The sequence below is a fragment of the Oncorhynchus tshawytscha genome, linkage group LG08 (assembly GCF_018296145.1).
Source record: "Oncorhynchus tshawytscha isolate Ot180627B linkage group LG08, Otsh_v2.0, whole genome shotgun sequence".
NCBI classification, from domain to species: Eukaryota; Metazoa; Chordata; class Actinopteri; order Salmoniformes; family Salmonidae; genus Oncorhynchus; species Oncorhynchus tshawytscha.
Genome location: NC_056436.1, coordinates 11,214,352 through 11,231,788, shown reverse-complemented (window position 1 = coordinate 11,231,788; position 17,437 = coordinate 11,214,352). Strand labels below are relative to the sequence as shown.

The following is a 17,437-nucleotide window of genomic DNA, read 5'->3' as shown; positions in this document are numbered from 1 at the left end:
TTTCAACACAAGATGTGGTCAGTGCAGAATCCATATACTTATTTTTTGAGCGCTAGATGGCTTTAGCTAGTGACCCACCCCTCCTTCCCTCCACCCCTCCCTCTGTCTCTTCCCCCTCCGCCATTACCACATTAGTTTACCTCTCGTACACCTGTCCAAGCCTTCCCATCTGGAAGGTTCTATGGTCAGGCGCTAAGGGTTTATTTGGGACAGGACAGATCAATTCTAAAGCCTCAACCTCCAGCATCCTGTAGGGCAGGGCTATTCAACTGGTGGCCCACGGGCCATATCTGTCCCGTTTGATCAATTTAGAAATGTCCCTTTGGTCAATTCTGAACAAAAAATTTTTTCTCCAAAATTTTAAGAAAGGAATTAATAGAAATATTAGGACATGCAGTGTCAGAGTCCAGAATAAATACTGAACAAAAATATAAACGCAACATGCAAAATGTAATCAGTTTTACTGAGTTACTGTTCATATAAGGAATTCAGTCAAATTAAATATATTCATTAGGCCCTAATCTATGGATTTCACATGACTGGAAATACAGATATGCATCTGTTGGTCACAGATACCTTAAAATGTAGGGGCGTGGATCAGGTATTTTTGTGCATTCAAATTGCCATCGATAAAATGCAATTGTGTTGGTTGTCCGTAGCTTATGCCTGCCCATACCATGACCCCACTGCCACCATGGGGCAGTCTGTTCACAACGTTGACATCAGCAAACCGCTCGCCCACACAACGCCAAACACGTGGTCTTCAGTTGTGAGACCGGTAGGACATAATACAAATTCTCTAAAACAACATTTGAGGCGGCTTATGGTAGAGAAATTAACATTACATTTGCTGGCAACCGCTCTGGTGGACATTCCTGCATTCAACATGCCAATTTCTCACTCCCTCAAAACTTGAGACATCTGTGGCACTGTGTTGTGTGACATCTGCACATTTTAGTGGCCTTTTATTGTCCCCAGAACAAGGTGCACCTGTGTAATGATCATGCTGTTTTTATCAGCTTCTTCATATGCCACACACCTGTCAGGTGGATGGATTATTTTGGCTGGATGGATTATTTTGGCAAATGAGAAATGCTCACTAACAGGGATGTAAAAAATGTGTGCACAAAATTTGAGAGAAAGAAACCTTTTTTTTTTGAATATGGAACATTTCTGGGATCTTTTCTTTCAGTTCATGAAACATGAACCAACACGGGACCAACACTTTACACGTTGTTTTATATTTTTGTTCAGTGTAAATACACTGTAAATGTATATGATGGTGTGTATGGACAGTGTATGAATAGAAAAGGTGTGTACAGCAGTAGTTATATAGCCTTGACTAGAATACAGTATTTACATATGAAGTGGGTAAAACAGTATGTAAACATTATTAAAGTGACCAGTGTTCCATGACTCTATGTACATAGGGCAGCAGTCTGTAAGGTGCAGGGTAGAGTGCCAGGTGGTGGCCGGCTAGTAACAGTGACTAATGTTCAGGGCAGGGTACTGGGCGGATGCCGGCTGATGATAACTATTTAACAGTCTGATGGCCTGGAGATAGAAGCTGTGCTTCAGTCTCTCGGTCCCAGGCTTTGATGCACCTGTACTGTCTCCACCTTCTAGATGGTAGTGGGGTGAACAGGTTGTGGCTCGGGTGACCTCGTGTCCTTGATGATCTCCTTACCCTTCCTGTGACACCAGGTGGGCAGGCAGTGTTCCCCCGGTGACTCACCACCCTCTGTAGAGCCCGGATGGTGATACAGGTCGACAGGATGCTCTCAATGGTGCATCTGTAGTAGTTCCTGAGGGTCTTAGGGGCCAAGCCAAACTTCTTCAGCCTCCTTGTGTTGAAGAGGCTCAATGTTGCACCTTCTTCACCACACTCTCTGTGTGTGTGGACCATTTTCAGGTTGTCAGTGATGTGCACTGTGAAGAGGCAGCCTTCGTCTGGCCTCATTACCATTTCAAAATGGAAGTTAATATTATCTTTAAAATGATTCAATGTATATACATGTGTGGTTTGGATAAAGTGCAAAGGTCCATGCATGGCTATCTACCAGTTTAGGTGTTCCTGACCTTTGTTGTTTGCTACCAAGTTGGTTGTTCAGGTTTAAACCAGGTGTGGTGTGTTAGATAATTAGCATGTAGTTCAGCCATGCGTTTAGTCTCCCTCAGTAGTAGTTCTAATCATCTTCTATTTGATGTAGCTCTGTCTTTTAAACTAAATTGTACATGAATCATCTTCTATTTGATGTAGCTCTGTCTTTTAAACTAAATTGTACATGAATCATCTTCTATTTGATGTAGCTCTGTCTTTTAAACTAAATTGTACATGAATCATCTTCTATTTGATGTAGCTCTGTCTTTTAAACTAAATTGTACATGAATCATCTTCTATTTGATGTAGCTCTGTCTTTTAAACTAAATTGTACATGAATCATGTTCTATTTGATGTAGCTCTGTCTTTTAAACTAAATTGTACATGAATCATCTTCTATTTGATGTAGCTCTGTCTTTTAAACTAAATTGTACATGAATCATGTTCTATTTGATGTAGCTCTGTCTTTTAAACTAAATTGTACATGAATCATGTTCTATTTGATGTAGCTCTGTCTTTTAAACTAAATTGTACATGAATCATCATCTATTTGATGTATCTCTGTCTTTTAAACTAAATTGTACATGAATCATGTTCTATTTGATGTAGCTCTGTCTTTTTAACTAAATTGTACATGAATCATGTTCTATTTGATGTAGCTCTGTCTTTTAAACTAAATTGTACATGAATCATCTATTTGATGTAGCTCTGTCTTTTAAACTAAATTTCTATTTGTTGAATCATCTTCTATTTGATGTAGCTCTGAAATGTTCTATTTGATGTAGCTCTGTCTTTTAAACTAAATTGTACATGAATCATCATCTATTTGATGTATCTCTGTCTTTTAAACTAAATTGTACATGAATCATGTTCTATTTGATGTAGCTCTGTCTTTTTAACTAAATTGTACATGACGAAATATGGTGATTTCAAACTAATGAATGCAATTAACGAATCATGTTTTCCATAGTGTTACCTGGTCTAATTAACAAAGTAAAGTTATTCTAATCAAATGCTGCTTCTCATTGGTTAATAAGTGTGGGTGGGGTTGAGGATCAAAGGTGATAAATGTTTTCCTTTTCTTTCAGCTGAGATTTGAACACCATTTTACAATGTGGTCCACAGACAGTTGATTTAGGCTGTTCTGGTAGACAATATTTAGTCCCAGTAAGGGGAGTTGGGCTCTGTTTAGAGCTGGAAAAGGGGTAATCCCCTAGTTATGCTGTTTACCCTTTAGGCCCAGACTTAGATGCAGTAGGAACCCTTTTGAGACGCTGAGTTTTAGACTCGACATTTGTCATTTTTTGTGAGTTTTCATGTCCTGAATGTTGCTGCTATGGACTGTTTGAGACAAGCCTTGTATCCTGAAACCCTATATCTGTAATAAATTCAGGTATTATTTTTGTACAATTGTGGGTCCACTTCATTCCGACCTATCACCTCCCTTGGCTTCTCTGGGTCCGCTATTTTGCATGCACGCTGAGGAACTTGAAGCTTTTCACCCTCTCCACTCATGTGGTCGGGGACGTGCTTTCTCCTGAAGTCCTTGATCAGCTCCTTCATTTTGTTGACATTAAGGGAGTGGTTATTTTCCTGGCACCACTCCACCAGGGCCCTCACCACCTCCCTCCCTGTAGGCTGTCTCGTCATTGTTGGTAATCAGGCCTACCTCTGTTACCTGCAAACTTGATGATTGAGTTGGACATGCGCATGGCCACGTAGTCATGGGTGAACAGGGAGTGCAGAAGGGGGCTGAGCACGCACCCTTGTGGGGTCCCCTTGTTGATGATCAGTGTGGTGGAGGTTTTGTTGCCTACCTGTACCACCTGGAGTCGGCCCTTCAGGAAGTCCATGACTCTGTTGCACAGGGCGGGGTTCAGACCCAAGGGCCCCGAGCTTAGTGATGAAATTGGAAGGCACTATGGTGTTGAAGGCTGAGCTGTAGTCGATGAACAGCATTCTTACATAGGTATTCTTCTTGTCCAGATGGGAAAGCCAGTGTGATTGCTACATCCATGGATCTGTTGGGGCGGTATGTAAATTGTTGTGGGTCTAGGGCAGGGGTGTCGAACTCATTCCATGTTGGGCCAAGTGTCTGTGTGTTTTATTTTTTTTTAATGTTTTTTTTTTAAATGACCTAAAAAAACAGGTGAGGGGAGTTCCTTACTAATTAGTGACTTTAATTCTATCAAGTACAAGGGTGGAGCAAAAATCTGCAGACATTCGGTCCTCCATGGAATGAGTTTGACACGTGGTCTTAGGTGTCGGGTAAGATGGAGGTGATATGATCCTTGACTAGTCTCTCAAAGCACTTCATGATGACAGGACTGAGTGCTACGTGGCGATAGACATTTAGGGCAGGTACTTTCACTTTCTTGGGTACAGGAACAATGGTGGACATTTTGAAGCAAGAGGGGACGACAGACTGGGATAGGGAGAGATTGAATATGTCTGTAAACACTCCAGCCTGCTGGTCTGCACAAGCTCTGAGGATGCGGCTTGTTATGCCGTCTGGGCCGGCAGCCTTGCCAGGGTTAACATGCTCAAATGTCTTACTCGTGTCGGCCACGGCGAACGTGAGCAGACAGTCCCCGTGGGCAAGACAGTCCCCGTGGGCAGACAGTCCCCGTGGGCAAGACAGTCCCCGTGGGCAGACAGTCCCCGTGGGCAAGACAGTCCCCATGGGCAAGACAGTCCCCGTGGGCAGACAGTCCCGTGAGCAGACAGTCCTCGTGGGCAGACAGTCTCCATGAGCAGACAGTCCCCGTGGGCAGACAGTCCCCATGAGCAGACAGTCCCCATGAGCAGACAGTCCTCGTGGGCAGACAGTCCTCGTGAGCAGACAGTCCTCGTGAGCAGACAGTCCTCGTGGGCAGACAGTCCCCGTGGGCAGACAGTCCCCAGACAGTGGGCAAGACAGTCCCCGTGGGCAGACAGTCCCCGTGGGCAGACAGTCTCCATGAGCAGACAGTCCCCGTGGGCAGACAGTCCCCGTGAGCAGACAGTCCCCGTGGGCAGACAGTCCTCGTGAGCAGACAGTCCTCGTGGGCAGACAGTCCCCGTGGGCAGACAGTCCCCGTGGGCAGACAGTCCCGTGGGCAGACAGTGAGCAGACAGTCCCCGTGGGCAGACAGTCCCCGTGGGCAGACAGTCCCCGTGGCAGACAGTCCCGTGGGCAGACAGTCCCCGTGGGCAGTGAGCAGACAGTCCCCGTGAGCAGACAGTCCCCGTGGGCAGACAGTCCTCGTGAGCAGACAGTCCCCGTGGGCAGACAGTCCCCGTGGGCAGACAGTCCCCGTGGGCAGACAGTCCCCGTGGGCAGACAGTCCCCGTGAGCGGTGGTGGGCCACGTCGGTGGCACTGTGTTTTCCTAGAAGCGGGCGAAGGTGTTTCGCTTATCCGAGAGCGAGGCGTTGGTGTGGTTTTCGCCTTTATAGTCTGTGATTTTCTGGAGTCCCTGCCACATACAGTGCCTAAGTATTCAACCCCTTTGTTATGGTTTGTTATGGTTTGTTATGGTAAGCCTAAATCCTTAACAAGAAGTCACATAATAAGTTTCATGGACTCACTCTGTGTGCAATGACAGTATTTAACATGCTTTTCGTTAACAGGAGAAACCCTGTTAACCTGCTGACCAATGAGAAACTGAGCAGCTGCTCCTCTCTTTATCAATTCAAATTCAATTCAATTCAAGGGGCTTTATTGGCATGGGAAACATGTGTTAACATTGCCAAAGCAAGTAGATAACATACAAAAGTGAAATAAACAATACAAATTAACAGTAAACATTACACATACAGAAGTTTCAAAACAATAAAGACATTACAAATGTCATATATATACAGTGTTTTTACAATGTACAAATGGTTAAAGAACACAAGGGAAAATAAATAAGCATAAATATGGGTTGTATTTACAATGGTGTTTGTTCTTCACTGGTTGCCCTTTTCTCGTGGCAACAGGTCACACATCTTGCTGCTGTGATGGCACACTGGAATTTCACCCAGTAGATATGGGAGTTTATCAAAATTGGGTTTGTTTTCAAATTCTTTGTGGATCTGTGTAATCTGAGGGAAATATGTATCTCTAATATGGTCATACATTGGGCAGGAGGTTGGGAAGTGCAGCTCAGTTTCCACCTCATTTTGTGGGCAGTGAGCACATAGCCTGTCTTTCTCTTGAGAGCCATGTCTGCCTACGGCGGCCTTTCTCAATAGCAAGGCTATGCTCACTGAGTCTGTATATAGTCAAAGCTTTCCTTAAGTTTGGGTCAGTCACAGTGGTCAGGTATTCTGACACTGTGTACTCTTTATCTCTCTCTCTCTTTTTACCACTCTCTCTTTATCTCTCTCTCTCTTTATCTCTCTCTTTACCTCTCTCTCTCTTTATCTCTCTCTTTACCTCTCTCTCTCTTTCTCTCTCTCTTTATCTCTCTCTTTCTCTCTCTTATCTCTCTCTCTTTATCTCTCTCTTTATCTCTCTTTCTCTCTCTTATCTCTCTCTTTCTCTCTTTCTCTCTCTCTCTTTCTCTTTCTCTCTTTCTCTCTCTCTCTTTCTCTCTCTCTCTTTCTCTCTCTCTTTATCTCTCTCTCTCTTTATCTCTCTCTCTTTACCTCTCTCTCTCTTTATCTCTCTCTTTCTCTCTCTTTATCTCTCTCTTTCTCTCTCTCTTTCTCTCTCTCTTTCTCTCTCTCTTTCTCTCTCTCTTTATCTCTCTCTCTTTATCTCTCTCTCTTTACCTCTCTCTCTCTTTAACTCTCTCTCTTTATCTCTCTCTCTGGGGTGAGCAGCGCTCTGCCCTCCATTCATTATTAATGAGAGGACGTTTTGCTCAGTGTGTTTGAGTGCTTGGACACTAGTGTGGGTGTGTGTGTTTTGCAGATGACTGCGAGCCGGCCGGCTGAGTAGAGGAACGGGAGCCGCCCCCTCTGCCACTTGCAGCCATGAATGGTAAGAGCACGGCTTCATTACTCTGTGTGTGTGTGTGTCTGTGTGTGTGTGTGTGTGTGTGTGTGTGTGTGTGTGTGTGTGTGTGTGTGTGTGTGTGTGTGTGTGTGTGTGTGTGTGTGTGTGTGTGTGTGTGTGTGTGTGTGTGTGTGTGTGTGTGTGTGTGTGTGTGTGTGTGTGTGTGGGTGTGTGTGTGTGTTCGGTCATTTTCCCGCTCTCCCTCAATGGCACATACAGCTGTATTATCATTATGAGTCTCTCCCCTCCAGACTGTCCTCGCTGCAGGAGCAGGTTCTAGTTCACTGTGCTGTTCACTGCAGCACCACTCTGTCTCTCACTATCCAGCTCCTGTATCTACTGTACCTGAGTCTGTTCTACTGCTGTATCTACTGTACCTGAGTCTGTTCTACTGCTGTATCTACTGTACCTGAGTCTGTTCTACTGCTGTATCTACTGTACCTGAGTCTGTTCTACTGCTGTATCTACTGTACCTGAGTCTGTTCTACTGCTGTATCTGTTCTGTTGTATCTAACTCTACATACCTCCCTGATGCTACTCTAGTGTTATCTAACTCTACGTCCCTACCTGATACTGTTCTGTTGTATCTAACTCTACGTCCCTACCTGATACTGTTCTGTTGTATCTAACTCTACGTCCCTACCTGATACTGTTCTGTTGTATCTAACTCTACGTACCTACCTGATACTGTTCTGTTGTATCTAACTCTACGTACCTACCTGATACTGTTCTGTTGTATCTAACTCTACGTCCCTCCCTGATACTGTTCTGTTGTATCTAACTCTACGTCCCTCCCTGATACTGTTCTGTTGTATCTAACTCTACGTCCCTCCCTGATACTGTTCTGTTGTATCTAACTCTACGTCCCTCCCTGATACTGTTCTGTTGTATCTAACTCTACGTCCCTCCCTGATACTGTTCTGTTGTATCTAACTCTACGTCCCTCCCTGATACTGTTCTGTTGTATCTAACTCTACGTCCCTACCTGATACTGTTCTGTTGTATCTAACTCTACGTCCCTCCCTGATGCTACTCTAGTGTTATCTAACTCTACGTCCCTACCTGATACTGTTCTGTTGTATCTAACTCTACGTCCCTCCCTGATACTGTTCTGTTGTATCTAACTCTACGTACCTCCTGATACTGTTCTGTTGTATCTAACTCTACGTCCCTCCCTGATACTGTTCTGTTGTATCTAACTCTACGTCCCTCCCTGATACTGTTCTGTTGTATCTAACTCTACGTCCCTCCCTGATACTGTTCTGTTGTATCTAACTCTACGTCCCTCCCTGATACTGTTCTGTTGTATCTAACTCTACGTCCCTCCCTGATACTGTTCTGTTGTATCTAACTCTACGTCCCTCCCTGATACTGTTCTGTTGTATCTAACTCTACGTCCCTCCCTGATACTGTTCTGTTGTATCTAACTCTACGTCCCTCCCTGATACTGTTCTGTTGTATCTAACTCTACGTCCCTCCCTGATACTGTTCTGTTGTATCTAACTCTACGTTACTGTTCTGTTGTATCTAACTCTACGTCCCTCCTGATACTGTTCTGTTGTATCTAACTCTACGTCCCTCCTGATACTGTTCTGTTGTATCTAACTCTACGTCCCTCCCTGATACTGTTCTGTTGTATCTAACTCTACGTCCCTCCCTGATACTGTTCTGTTGTATCTAACTCTACGTCCCTCCCTGATACTGTTCTGTTGTATCTAACTCTACGTCCCTACCTGATACTGTTCTGTTGTATCTAACTCTACGTCCCTCCCTGATACTGTTCTGTTGTATCTAACTCTACGTCCCTCCTGATACTGTTCTGTTGTATCTAACTCTACGTCCCTCCCTGATACTGTTCTGTTGTATCTAACTCTACGTCCCTCCCTGATACTGTTCTGTTGTATCTAACTCTACGTCCCTCCCTGATACTGTTCTGTTGTATCTAACTCTACGTCCCTCCCTGATACTGTTCTGTTGTATCTAACTCTACGTCCCTACCTGATACTGTTCTGTTGTATCTAACTCTACGTCCCTCCCTGATACTGTTCTGTTGTATCTAACTCTACGTCCCTCCCTGATACTGTTCTGTTGTATCTAACTCTACGTCCCTCCCTGATACTGTTCTGTTGTATCTAACTCTACGTCCCTCCCTGATACTGTTCTGTTGTATCTAACTCTACGTCCCTACCTGATACTGTTCTGTTGTATCTAACTCTACGTCCCTCCCTGATACTGTTCTGTTGTATCTAACTCTACGTCCCTCCCTGATACTGTTCTGTTGTATCTAACTCTACGTCCCTCCCTGATACTGTTGTATCTAACTCTACGTCCCTCCCTGATACTGTTCTGTTGTATCTAACTCTACGTCCCTCCCTGATACTGTTCTGTTGTATCTAACTCTACGTCCCTCCCTGATACTGTTCTGTTGTATCTAACTCTACGTCCCTCCCTGATACTGTTCTGTTGTATCTAACTCTACGTCCCTCCCTGATACTGTTCTGTTGTATCTAACTCTACGTCCCTCCCTGATACTGTTCTGTTGTATCTAACTCTAACCTCCCTGATACTGTTCTGTTGTATCTAACTCTACGTCCCTGATACTGTTCTGTTGTATCTAACTCTCCCTCCCTGTCCCTAACTCTACCCTGATACTGTTCTGTTGTATCTAACTCTACGTCCCTCCCTGATACTGTTCTGTTGTATCTAACTCTACGTCCCTACCTGATACTGTTCTGTTGTATCTAACTCTACGTCCCTCCCTGATACTGTTCTGTTGTATCTAACTCTACGTCCCTCCCTGATACTGTTCTGTTGTATCTAACTCTACGTCCCTCCTGATACTGTTCTGTTGTATCTAACTCTACGTCCCTACCTGATACTGTTCTGTTGTATCTAACTCTACGTCCCTCCCTGATACTGTTCTGTTGTATCTAACTCTACGTCCCTCCCTGATACTGTTCTGTTGTATCTAACTCTACGTCCCTCCTGATACTGTTCTGTTGTATCTAACCTGATACTGTTCTGTTGTATCTAACTCTACGTCCCTCCCTGATACTGTTCTGTTGTATCTAACTCTACGTCCCTCCCTGATACTGTTCTGTTGTATCTAACTCTACGTCCCTCCCTGATACTGTTCTGTTGTATCTAACTCTACGTCCCTGATACTGTTCCTGATACTGTTCTGTTGTATCTAACTCTACGTCCCTCCCTGATACTGTTCTGTTGTATCTAACTCTACGTCCCTCCCTGATACTGTTCTGTTGTATCTAACTGTTCTGTTGTATCCCTCCCTACCTGATACTGTTCTGTTGTATCTAACTCTACGTCCCTCCCTGATACTGTTCTGTTGTATCTAAATCTACTTCCCTCCCTGATACTGTTCTGTTGTATCTAACTCTACGTCCCTCCCTGATACTGTTCTGTTGTATCTAACTCTACGTCCCTCCCTGATACTGTTCTGTTGTATCTAACTCTACGTCCCTACCTGATACTGTTCTGTTGTATCTAACTCTACGTCCCTCCCTGATACTGTTCTGTTGTATCTAACTCTACGTCCCTCCCTGATACTGTTCTGTTGTATCTAACTCTACGTCCCTACCTGATACTGTTCTGTTGTATCTAACTCTACGTCCCTCCCTGATACTGTTCTGTTGTATCTAACTCTACGTCCCTACCTGATACTGTTCTGTTGTATCTAACTCTACGTACCTCCCTGATACTGTTCTGTTGTATCTAACTCTACGTCCTACCTGATACTGTTCTGTTGTATCTAACTCTACGTCCCTCCCTGATACTGTTCTGTTGTATCTAACTCTACGTCCCTCCCTGATACTGTTCTGTTGTATCTAACTCTACGTCCCTCCCTGATACTGTTCTGTTGTATCTAACTCTACGTCCCTCCCTGATACTGTTCTGTTGTATCTAACTCTACGTCCCTCCCTGATACTGTTCTGTTGTATCTAACTCTACGTACCTCCCTGATACTGTTCTGTTGTATCTAACTCTACGTCCCTCCCTGATACTGTTCTGTTGTATCTAACTCTACGTCCCTCCCTGATACTGTTCTGTTGTATCTAACTCTACGTCCCTCCCTGATACTGTTCTGTTGTATCTAACTCTACGTCCCTCCCTGATACTGTTCTGTTGTATCTAACTCTACGTCCCTACCTGATACTGTTCTGTTGTATCTAACTCTACGTCCCTCCCTGATACTGTTCTGTTGTATCTAACTCTACGTCCCTACCTGATACTGTTCTGTTGTATCTAACTCTACGTCCCTCTGTGATACTGTTCTGTTGTATCTAACTCTACGTCCCTCCCTGATACTGTTCTGTTGTATCTAACTCTACGTCCCTACCTGATACTGTTCTGTTGTATCTAACTACGTCAACTCCCTGATCCCTGATACTGTTCTGTTGTATCTAACTCTACGTCCCTACCTGATACTGTTCTGTTGTATCTAACTCTACGTCCCTCCCTGATACTGTTCTGTTGTATCTAACTCTACGTCCCTCCCTGATACTGTTCTGTTGTATCTAACTCTACGTCCCTCCCTGATACTGTTCTGTTGTATCTAACTTAGTCCTGTTCTGTTGTATCTAACTCTACGTCCCTCCCTGATACTGTTCTGTTGTATCTAGACTCTAGTCCCTCCCTGATACTGTTCTGTTGTATCTAACTCTACGTCCCTACCTGATACTGTTCTGTTGTATCTAACTCTAGTCCTGATACTGTTCTGTTGTATCTAACTCTAGTCCTCCTGATACTGTTCTGTTGTATCTAACTCCGTCCCTACCTGATACTGTTCTGTTGTATCATACTGTTCTGTTGTACTCTCTACGTCCCTCCCTGATACTGTTCTGTTGTATCTAACTCTACGTCCCTACCTGACCTGTTGTATCTAACTCTACCTGATGGTTCTGTTGTATCTAACTCTACGTCCTCCCTGATACTGTTCTGTTGTATCTAACTCTACGTCCCTACCTGATACTGTTCTGTTGTATCTAACTCTACGTCCCTCCCTGATACTGTTCTGTTGTATCTAACTCTACGTCCCCCTGATACTGTTCTGTTGTAACTAACTCTCTACCTCCCTGATACTGTTCTGTTGTATCTAACTCTACGTCCTCCCTGATACTGTTCTGTTGTATCTAACTCTAGTCCCTCCCTGATACTGTTCTGTTGTAAACCCTCCTGATACTGTTCTGTTGTATCTAACTCTACGTCCCATACTGTTCTGTTGTAACTAACTCTACGTCCTCCCTGATACTGTTCTGTTGTATCTAACTCTACGTCCCTCCCTGATACTGTTCTGTTGTATCTAACTCAGGATACTGTTCTGTTGTATCTAACTCTACGTCCCTACCTGATACTGTTCTGTTGTATCTAACTCTACGTCCCTCCCTGATACTGTTCTGTTGTATCTAACTCTACGTCCCTCCCTGATTGTTCTGTTGTATCTACAGGTCCCTCCCTGATACTGTTCTGTTGTATCTAACTCAGATACTGTTCTGTTGTATCTAACTCTACGTCCCTACCTGATACTGTTCTGTTGTATCTAACTCTACCTGAATTGATACTGTTCTGTTGTATCTAACTCTCTAACTGTTCTGTTGTATCCCTCCCCCTGATACTGTTCTGTTGTATCTAACTCCCCTACCTGATACTGTTCTGTTGTATCTAACCAGTCCCTCCCTGATACTGTTCTGTTGTATCTAACTCTACGTCCCTCCCTGATACTGTTCTGTTGTATCTAACTCTACGTCCCTCCCTGATACTGTTCTGTTGTATCTAACTCTACGTCCCTACCTGATACTGTTCTGTTGTATCTAACTCTACGTCCCTCCTGATACTGTTCTGTTGTATCTAACTCCCTCCCTGACGTCCCTCCCTGATACTGTTCTGTTGTATCTAACTCTACGTCCCTCCCTGATACTGTTCTGTTGTATCTAACTCTACGTCCCTACCTGATACTGTTCTGTTGTATCTAACTCTACGTCCCTACCTGATACTGTTCTGTTGTATCTAACTCTACGTCCCTACCTGATACTGTTCTGTTGTATCTAACTCTACGTCCCTCCCTGATACTGTTCTGTTGTATCTAACTCTACGTCCCTCCCTGATACTGTTCTGTTGTATCTAACTCTACGTCCTCCCTGATACTGTTCTGTTGTATCTAACTCTACGTCCCTCCCTGATACTGTTCTGTTGTATCTAACTCTACGTCCCTCCCTGATACTGTTCTGTTGTATCTAACTCTACGTCCCCCTGATACTGTTCTGTTGTATCTAACTCTACGTCCCTCCCTGATACTGTTCTGTTGTATCTAACTCTACGTCCCTCCCTGATACTGTTCTGTTGTATCTAACTCTACGTCCCTCCCTGATACTGTTCTGTTGTATCTAACTCTACGTCCCTACCTGATACTGTTCTGTTGTATCTAACTCTACTTCCCTCCCTGATACTGTTCTGTTGTATCTAACTCTACGTCCCTCCCTGATACTGTTCTGTTGTATCTAACTCTACGTACCTCCCTGATACTGTTCTGTTGTATCTAACTCTACGTCCCTACCTGATACTGTTCTGTTGTATCTAACTCTACGTCCCTCCCTGATACTGTTCTGTTGTATCTAACTCTACGTCCCTCCTGATACTGTTCTGTTGTATCTAACTCTACGTCCCTCCCTGATACTGTTCTGTTGTATCTAACTCTTCCCTCCTGATACTGTTCTGTTGTATCTAACTCTACGTCCCTACCTGACTGTTGTATCTAACCTCCCTCCCTGATACTGTTCTGTTGTATCTAACTCTACGTCCCTCCCTGATACTGTTCTGTTGTATCTAACTCTACGTCCCTCCTGATACTGTTCTGTTGTATCTAACTCTACGTCCCTCCCTGATACTGTTCTGTTGTATCTAACTCTACGTCCCTCCCTGATTCTGTTGTATCTAACTCTACGTCCCTCCCTGATACTGTTCTGTTGTATCTAACTCTACGTCCCTCCCTGATACTGTTCTGTTGTATCTAACTCTACGTCCCTCCCTGATACTGTTCTGTTGTATCTAACTCTACGTCCCTACCTGATACTGTTCTGTTGTATCTAACTCTGTCCCTACCTGATACTGTTCTGTTGTATCTAACTCTACGTCCCTACCTGATACTGTTCTGTTGTATCTAACTCTACGTCCCTCCCTGATACTGTTCTGTTGTATCTAACTCTACGTCCCTCCCTGATACTGTTCTGTTGTATCTAACTCTACGTCCCTACCTGATACTGTTCTGTTGTATCTAACTCTACGTCCCTCCCTGATACTGTTCTGTTGTATCTAACTCTACGTCCCTCTGTTATGTGGTTCTCCCTGTTCAGTTTGAACGATGTGAATTAGCCTGGATTAACAGGGCGAAACCCTACTGAGAAGACAGATCAGTCCCAGCACAAACATACTCTACCTACTGGATGTGAATTAGCCTGGATTAACAGGGCGAAACCCTACTGAGAAGACAGATCAGTCCCAGCACAAACATACTCTACCTACTGGATGTGAATTAGCCTGGATTAACAGGGCGAAACCCTACTGAGAAGACAGATCAGTCCCAGCACAAACATACTCTACCTACTGGATGTGAATTAGCCTGGATTAACAGGGCGAAACCCTACTGAGAAGACAGATCAGTCCCAGCACAAACATACTCTACCTACTGGATGTGAATTAGCCTGGATTAACAGGGCGAAACCCTACTGAGAAGACAGATCAGTCCCAGCACAAACATACTCTACCTACTGGATCAATGGATTCAAGTAATATTGTCCTGTACTGTACCCGTAAGCCCCGTGTCCACTTTCAGTAAGCCCCGTGTCCACTTTCAGTAAGCCCCGTGTCCACTTTCAGTAAGCCCCGTGTCCACTTTCAGTAAGCCCCGTGTCCACTTTCAGTAAGCCCCGTGTCCACTTTCAGTAAGCCCCGTGTCCACTTTCAGTAAGCCCCGTGTCCACTTTCAGTAAGCCCCGTGTCCACTTTCAGTAAGCCCCTGGGAGGATGGCTCAGTTGGTACTGTGTGGCGCCAGAGTTGTGGGTTAATTCCCACGAGGGACCAGTATGAAAATGGATGCACTCACTACTGTAAATCTCTCTGACTCACTACTGTAAATCTCTCTGACTCACTACTGTAAATCTCTCTGACTCACTACTGTAAATCTCTCTGACTCACTACTGTAAATCTCTCTGACTCACTACTGTAAATCTCTCTGACTCACTACTGTAAATCTCTCTGGATTAAATGACTAAAGCGTAAAAATGTGTCTTACTACCACAGACCTGTTTGCCTTGTCCTGACAGACGTGTCGGCCTGACAGACGTGTAGGCCTGACAGACGTGTAGGCCTGACAGACGTGTAGGCCTGACAGACGTGGCCTGACAGATGGTTTGACACCCTCTCTCTCTCCAGGTGACCTCAGTGTGTGGGCTATCTCTCCAGAAGAGAGGAACAAACATGATAAACAGTTTGACACCCTCTCTCCCACCATGGGCTACATCTCAGGTACCAAGACACCGCATGCATCCACACCAACATTTTACTACGTTTTCTCCCCCATCTCTCCATACTGTGATGTCTTTTCTGTTGTCTCTCTCTCGTTCTCTCTCTCCCTCTCGTTCTCTCTCTCTCGTTCTCTCTCTCTCTCGTTCTCTCTCTCCCTCTGGTTCTCTCTCTCTCGTTCTCTCTCTCTCTCTCTCTCGTTCTCTCGTTCTCTCTCTCATTCTCTCTCGTTCTCTCGTTCTCTCTCTCCTCTCGTTCTCTCTCGTTCTCTCTTCTCTCTCTCTCGTTCTCTCTCTCTCTACTCTCTCTCTCGTTCTCTCTTCTCTCTCTCTCTACTCTCTCTCTCGTTCTCTCTCTCGCTCTCTCTCGTTCTCTCGCTCTCTCTCGTTCTCTCGCTCTCTCTCGTTCTCTCTCTTGTTCTCTCTCTCTTGTTCTCTCTCTCTTGTTCTCTCTTCTTCTCTCTCTCGCTCTCTCTCATTCTCTCGTTCTCTCTTGTTCTCTTCTCTCTCTCGTTCTCTCTCTCTTCTCTCTCTCTCGTTCTCTCTCTTGCTTCTCTCTCTCTCTCGTTCTCTCTCGTTCTCTCTCTCTCTCTCTCTCTCGTTCTCTCTCTCGCTCTCTCTCGTTCTCTCTCTCTCTTCTATCTCTCTCTCTCTCTCTCGTTCTCTCTCTTGTTCTCTCATTCTCTCTCTTGTTCTCTCGCTCTCTCTCTCTTGCTCTCTCTCTCTCTCTCTCGTTCTCTCTCTTGTTCTCTCATTCTCTCTCTTGTTCTCTCGCTCTCTCTCTCTTGCTCTCTCTCTCTCTCTCTCGCTCTCTCTCGTTCTCTCTCTCTCTCTCGTTCTCTCTCTCTCTCGCTCTCTCTCGTTCTCTCTCTCTCTCTCTTGCTCTCTCGCTCTCTCTCTCTCTCTCTCGCTCTCTCGTTCTCTCTCTCTCTCTCTCTCTCTCTCTCTCTCTCTCTCTCTCTCTCTCTCTCTCTCTCTCTCTCACTCTCTCTCGCTCTCTCGTCCTCTCTTGTTCTCTCTCTCCAGGGGAGCGGGCCAGGAAGTTCTTCTTGCAGTCGGGTCTTCCCTCCTCGGTTCTTGCAGAGATATGGTACACACAGACAGACACACAGACAGACACACAGACAGTAATAGGAATTTCCAGGTGACTAAGGAGAGCAGTCGTTACTAAGGTAATTTAAAAATATTTTACAAGTTGCTCAGCAGAGAATTATAATATTATTAACCTTAATCCTTAACAGTCTAAGCTGGGGGGGGTGTAATTTAGCTATTTGATTTTGATTAAACATTATTAGGATCTCCATTAGCCAATGGCGACAGCTAGTTTTACTGTGGTCCGACATTACAGACAAAACCATTGAATTTGGCCTTACTGCTATTAGCACATAGAAATGCATTGGATACCAGATTCATACATGGAAAAACAGATGGTCAAAAATATATCAGAGAATAAAGTTTGATTTAAAGTGTCTGTCCTGTATCTGAGAGATATAAGAAAGACCAGGGTTGTTATTATTATTATTATTTGTTTATTTAATTTATTTTGGCGATAAACTACTTCCATATACAGTCTCTTCAGAATGTATTCACACCCCTTGACTTTACATTTAGTTACTTCCTGAATATAGAATGGATTACATTGTCGCTGACCAGTAATGGATTACATTGTCGCCGGCCAGTAATAGATTACACTGTCACTGACCAGTAATAGATTACATTGTCACCGACCAGTAATAGATTACATTGTCACTGACCAGTAATAGATTACATTGTCACTGACCAGTAATAGATTACATTGTCACTGACCAGCCATTGTCACTGACCAGTAGGATTACA

General features: G+C 44.3%; 1 protein-coding gene across 2 annotated transcripts in view; it reads left to right on the top strand.

The window, feature by feature from the left end:
• itsn2b (intersectin 2b) overlaps positions 1 to 17,437 on the top strand; it is a 97,507-nt gene that overhangs the window by 11,551 nt on the left and 68,519 nt on the right. For both annotated transcript variants that reach the window (XM_042325193.1, XM_042325192.1), the window contains 3 exons: positions 6,983 to 7,051; positions 15,513 to 15,605; positions 16,628 to 16,691. In XM_042325193.1, coding sequence (XP_042181127.1) covers positions 7,045 to 7,051; positions 15,513 to 15,605; positions 16,628 to 16,691 — 164 coding nt within the window. In that variant the 5' untranslated portion in view covers positions 6,983 to 7,044. The remainder of the gene's footprint in view (positions 1 to 6,982; positions 7,052 to 15,512; positions 15,606 to 16,627; positions 16,692 to 17,437) is intronic.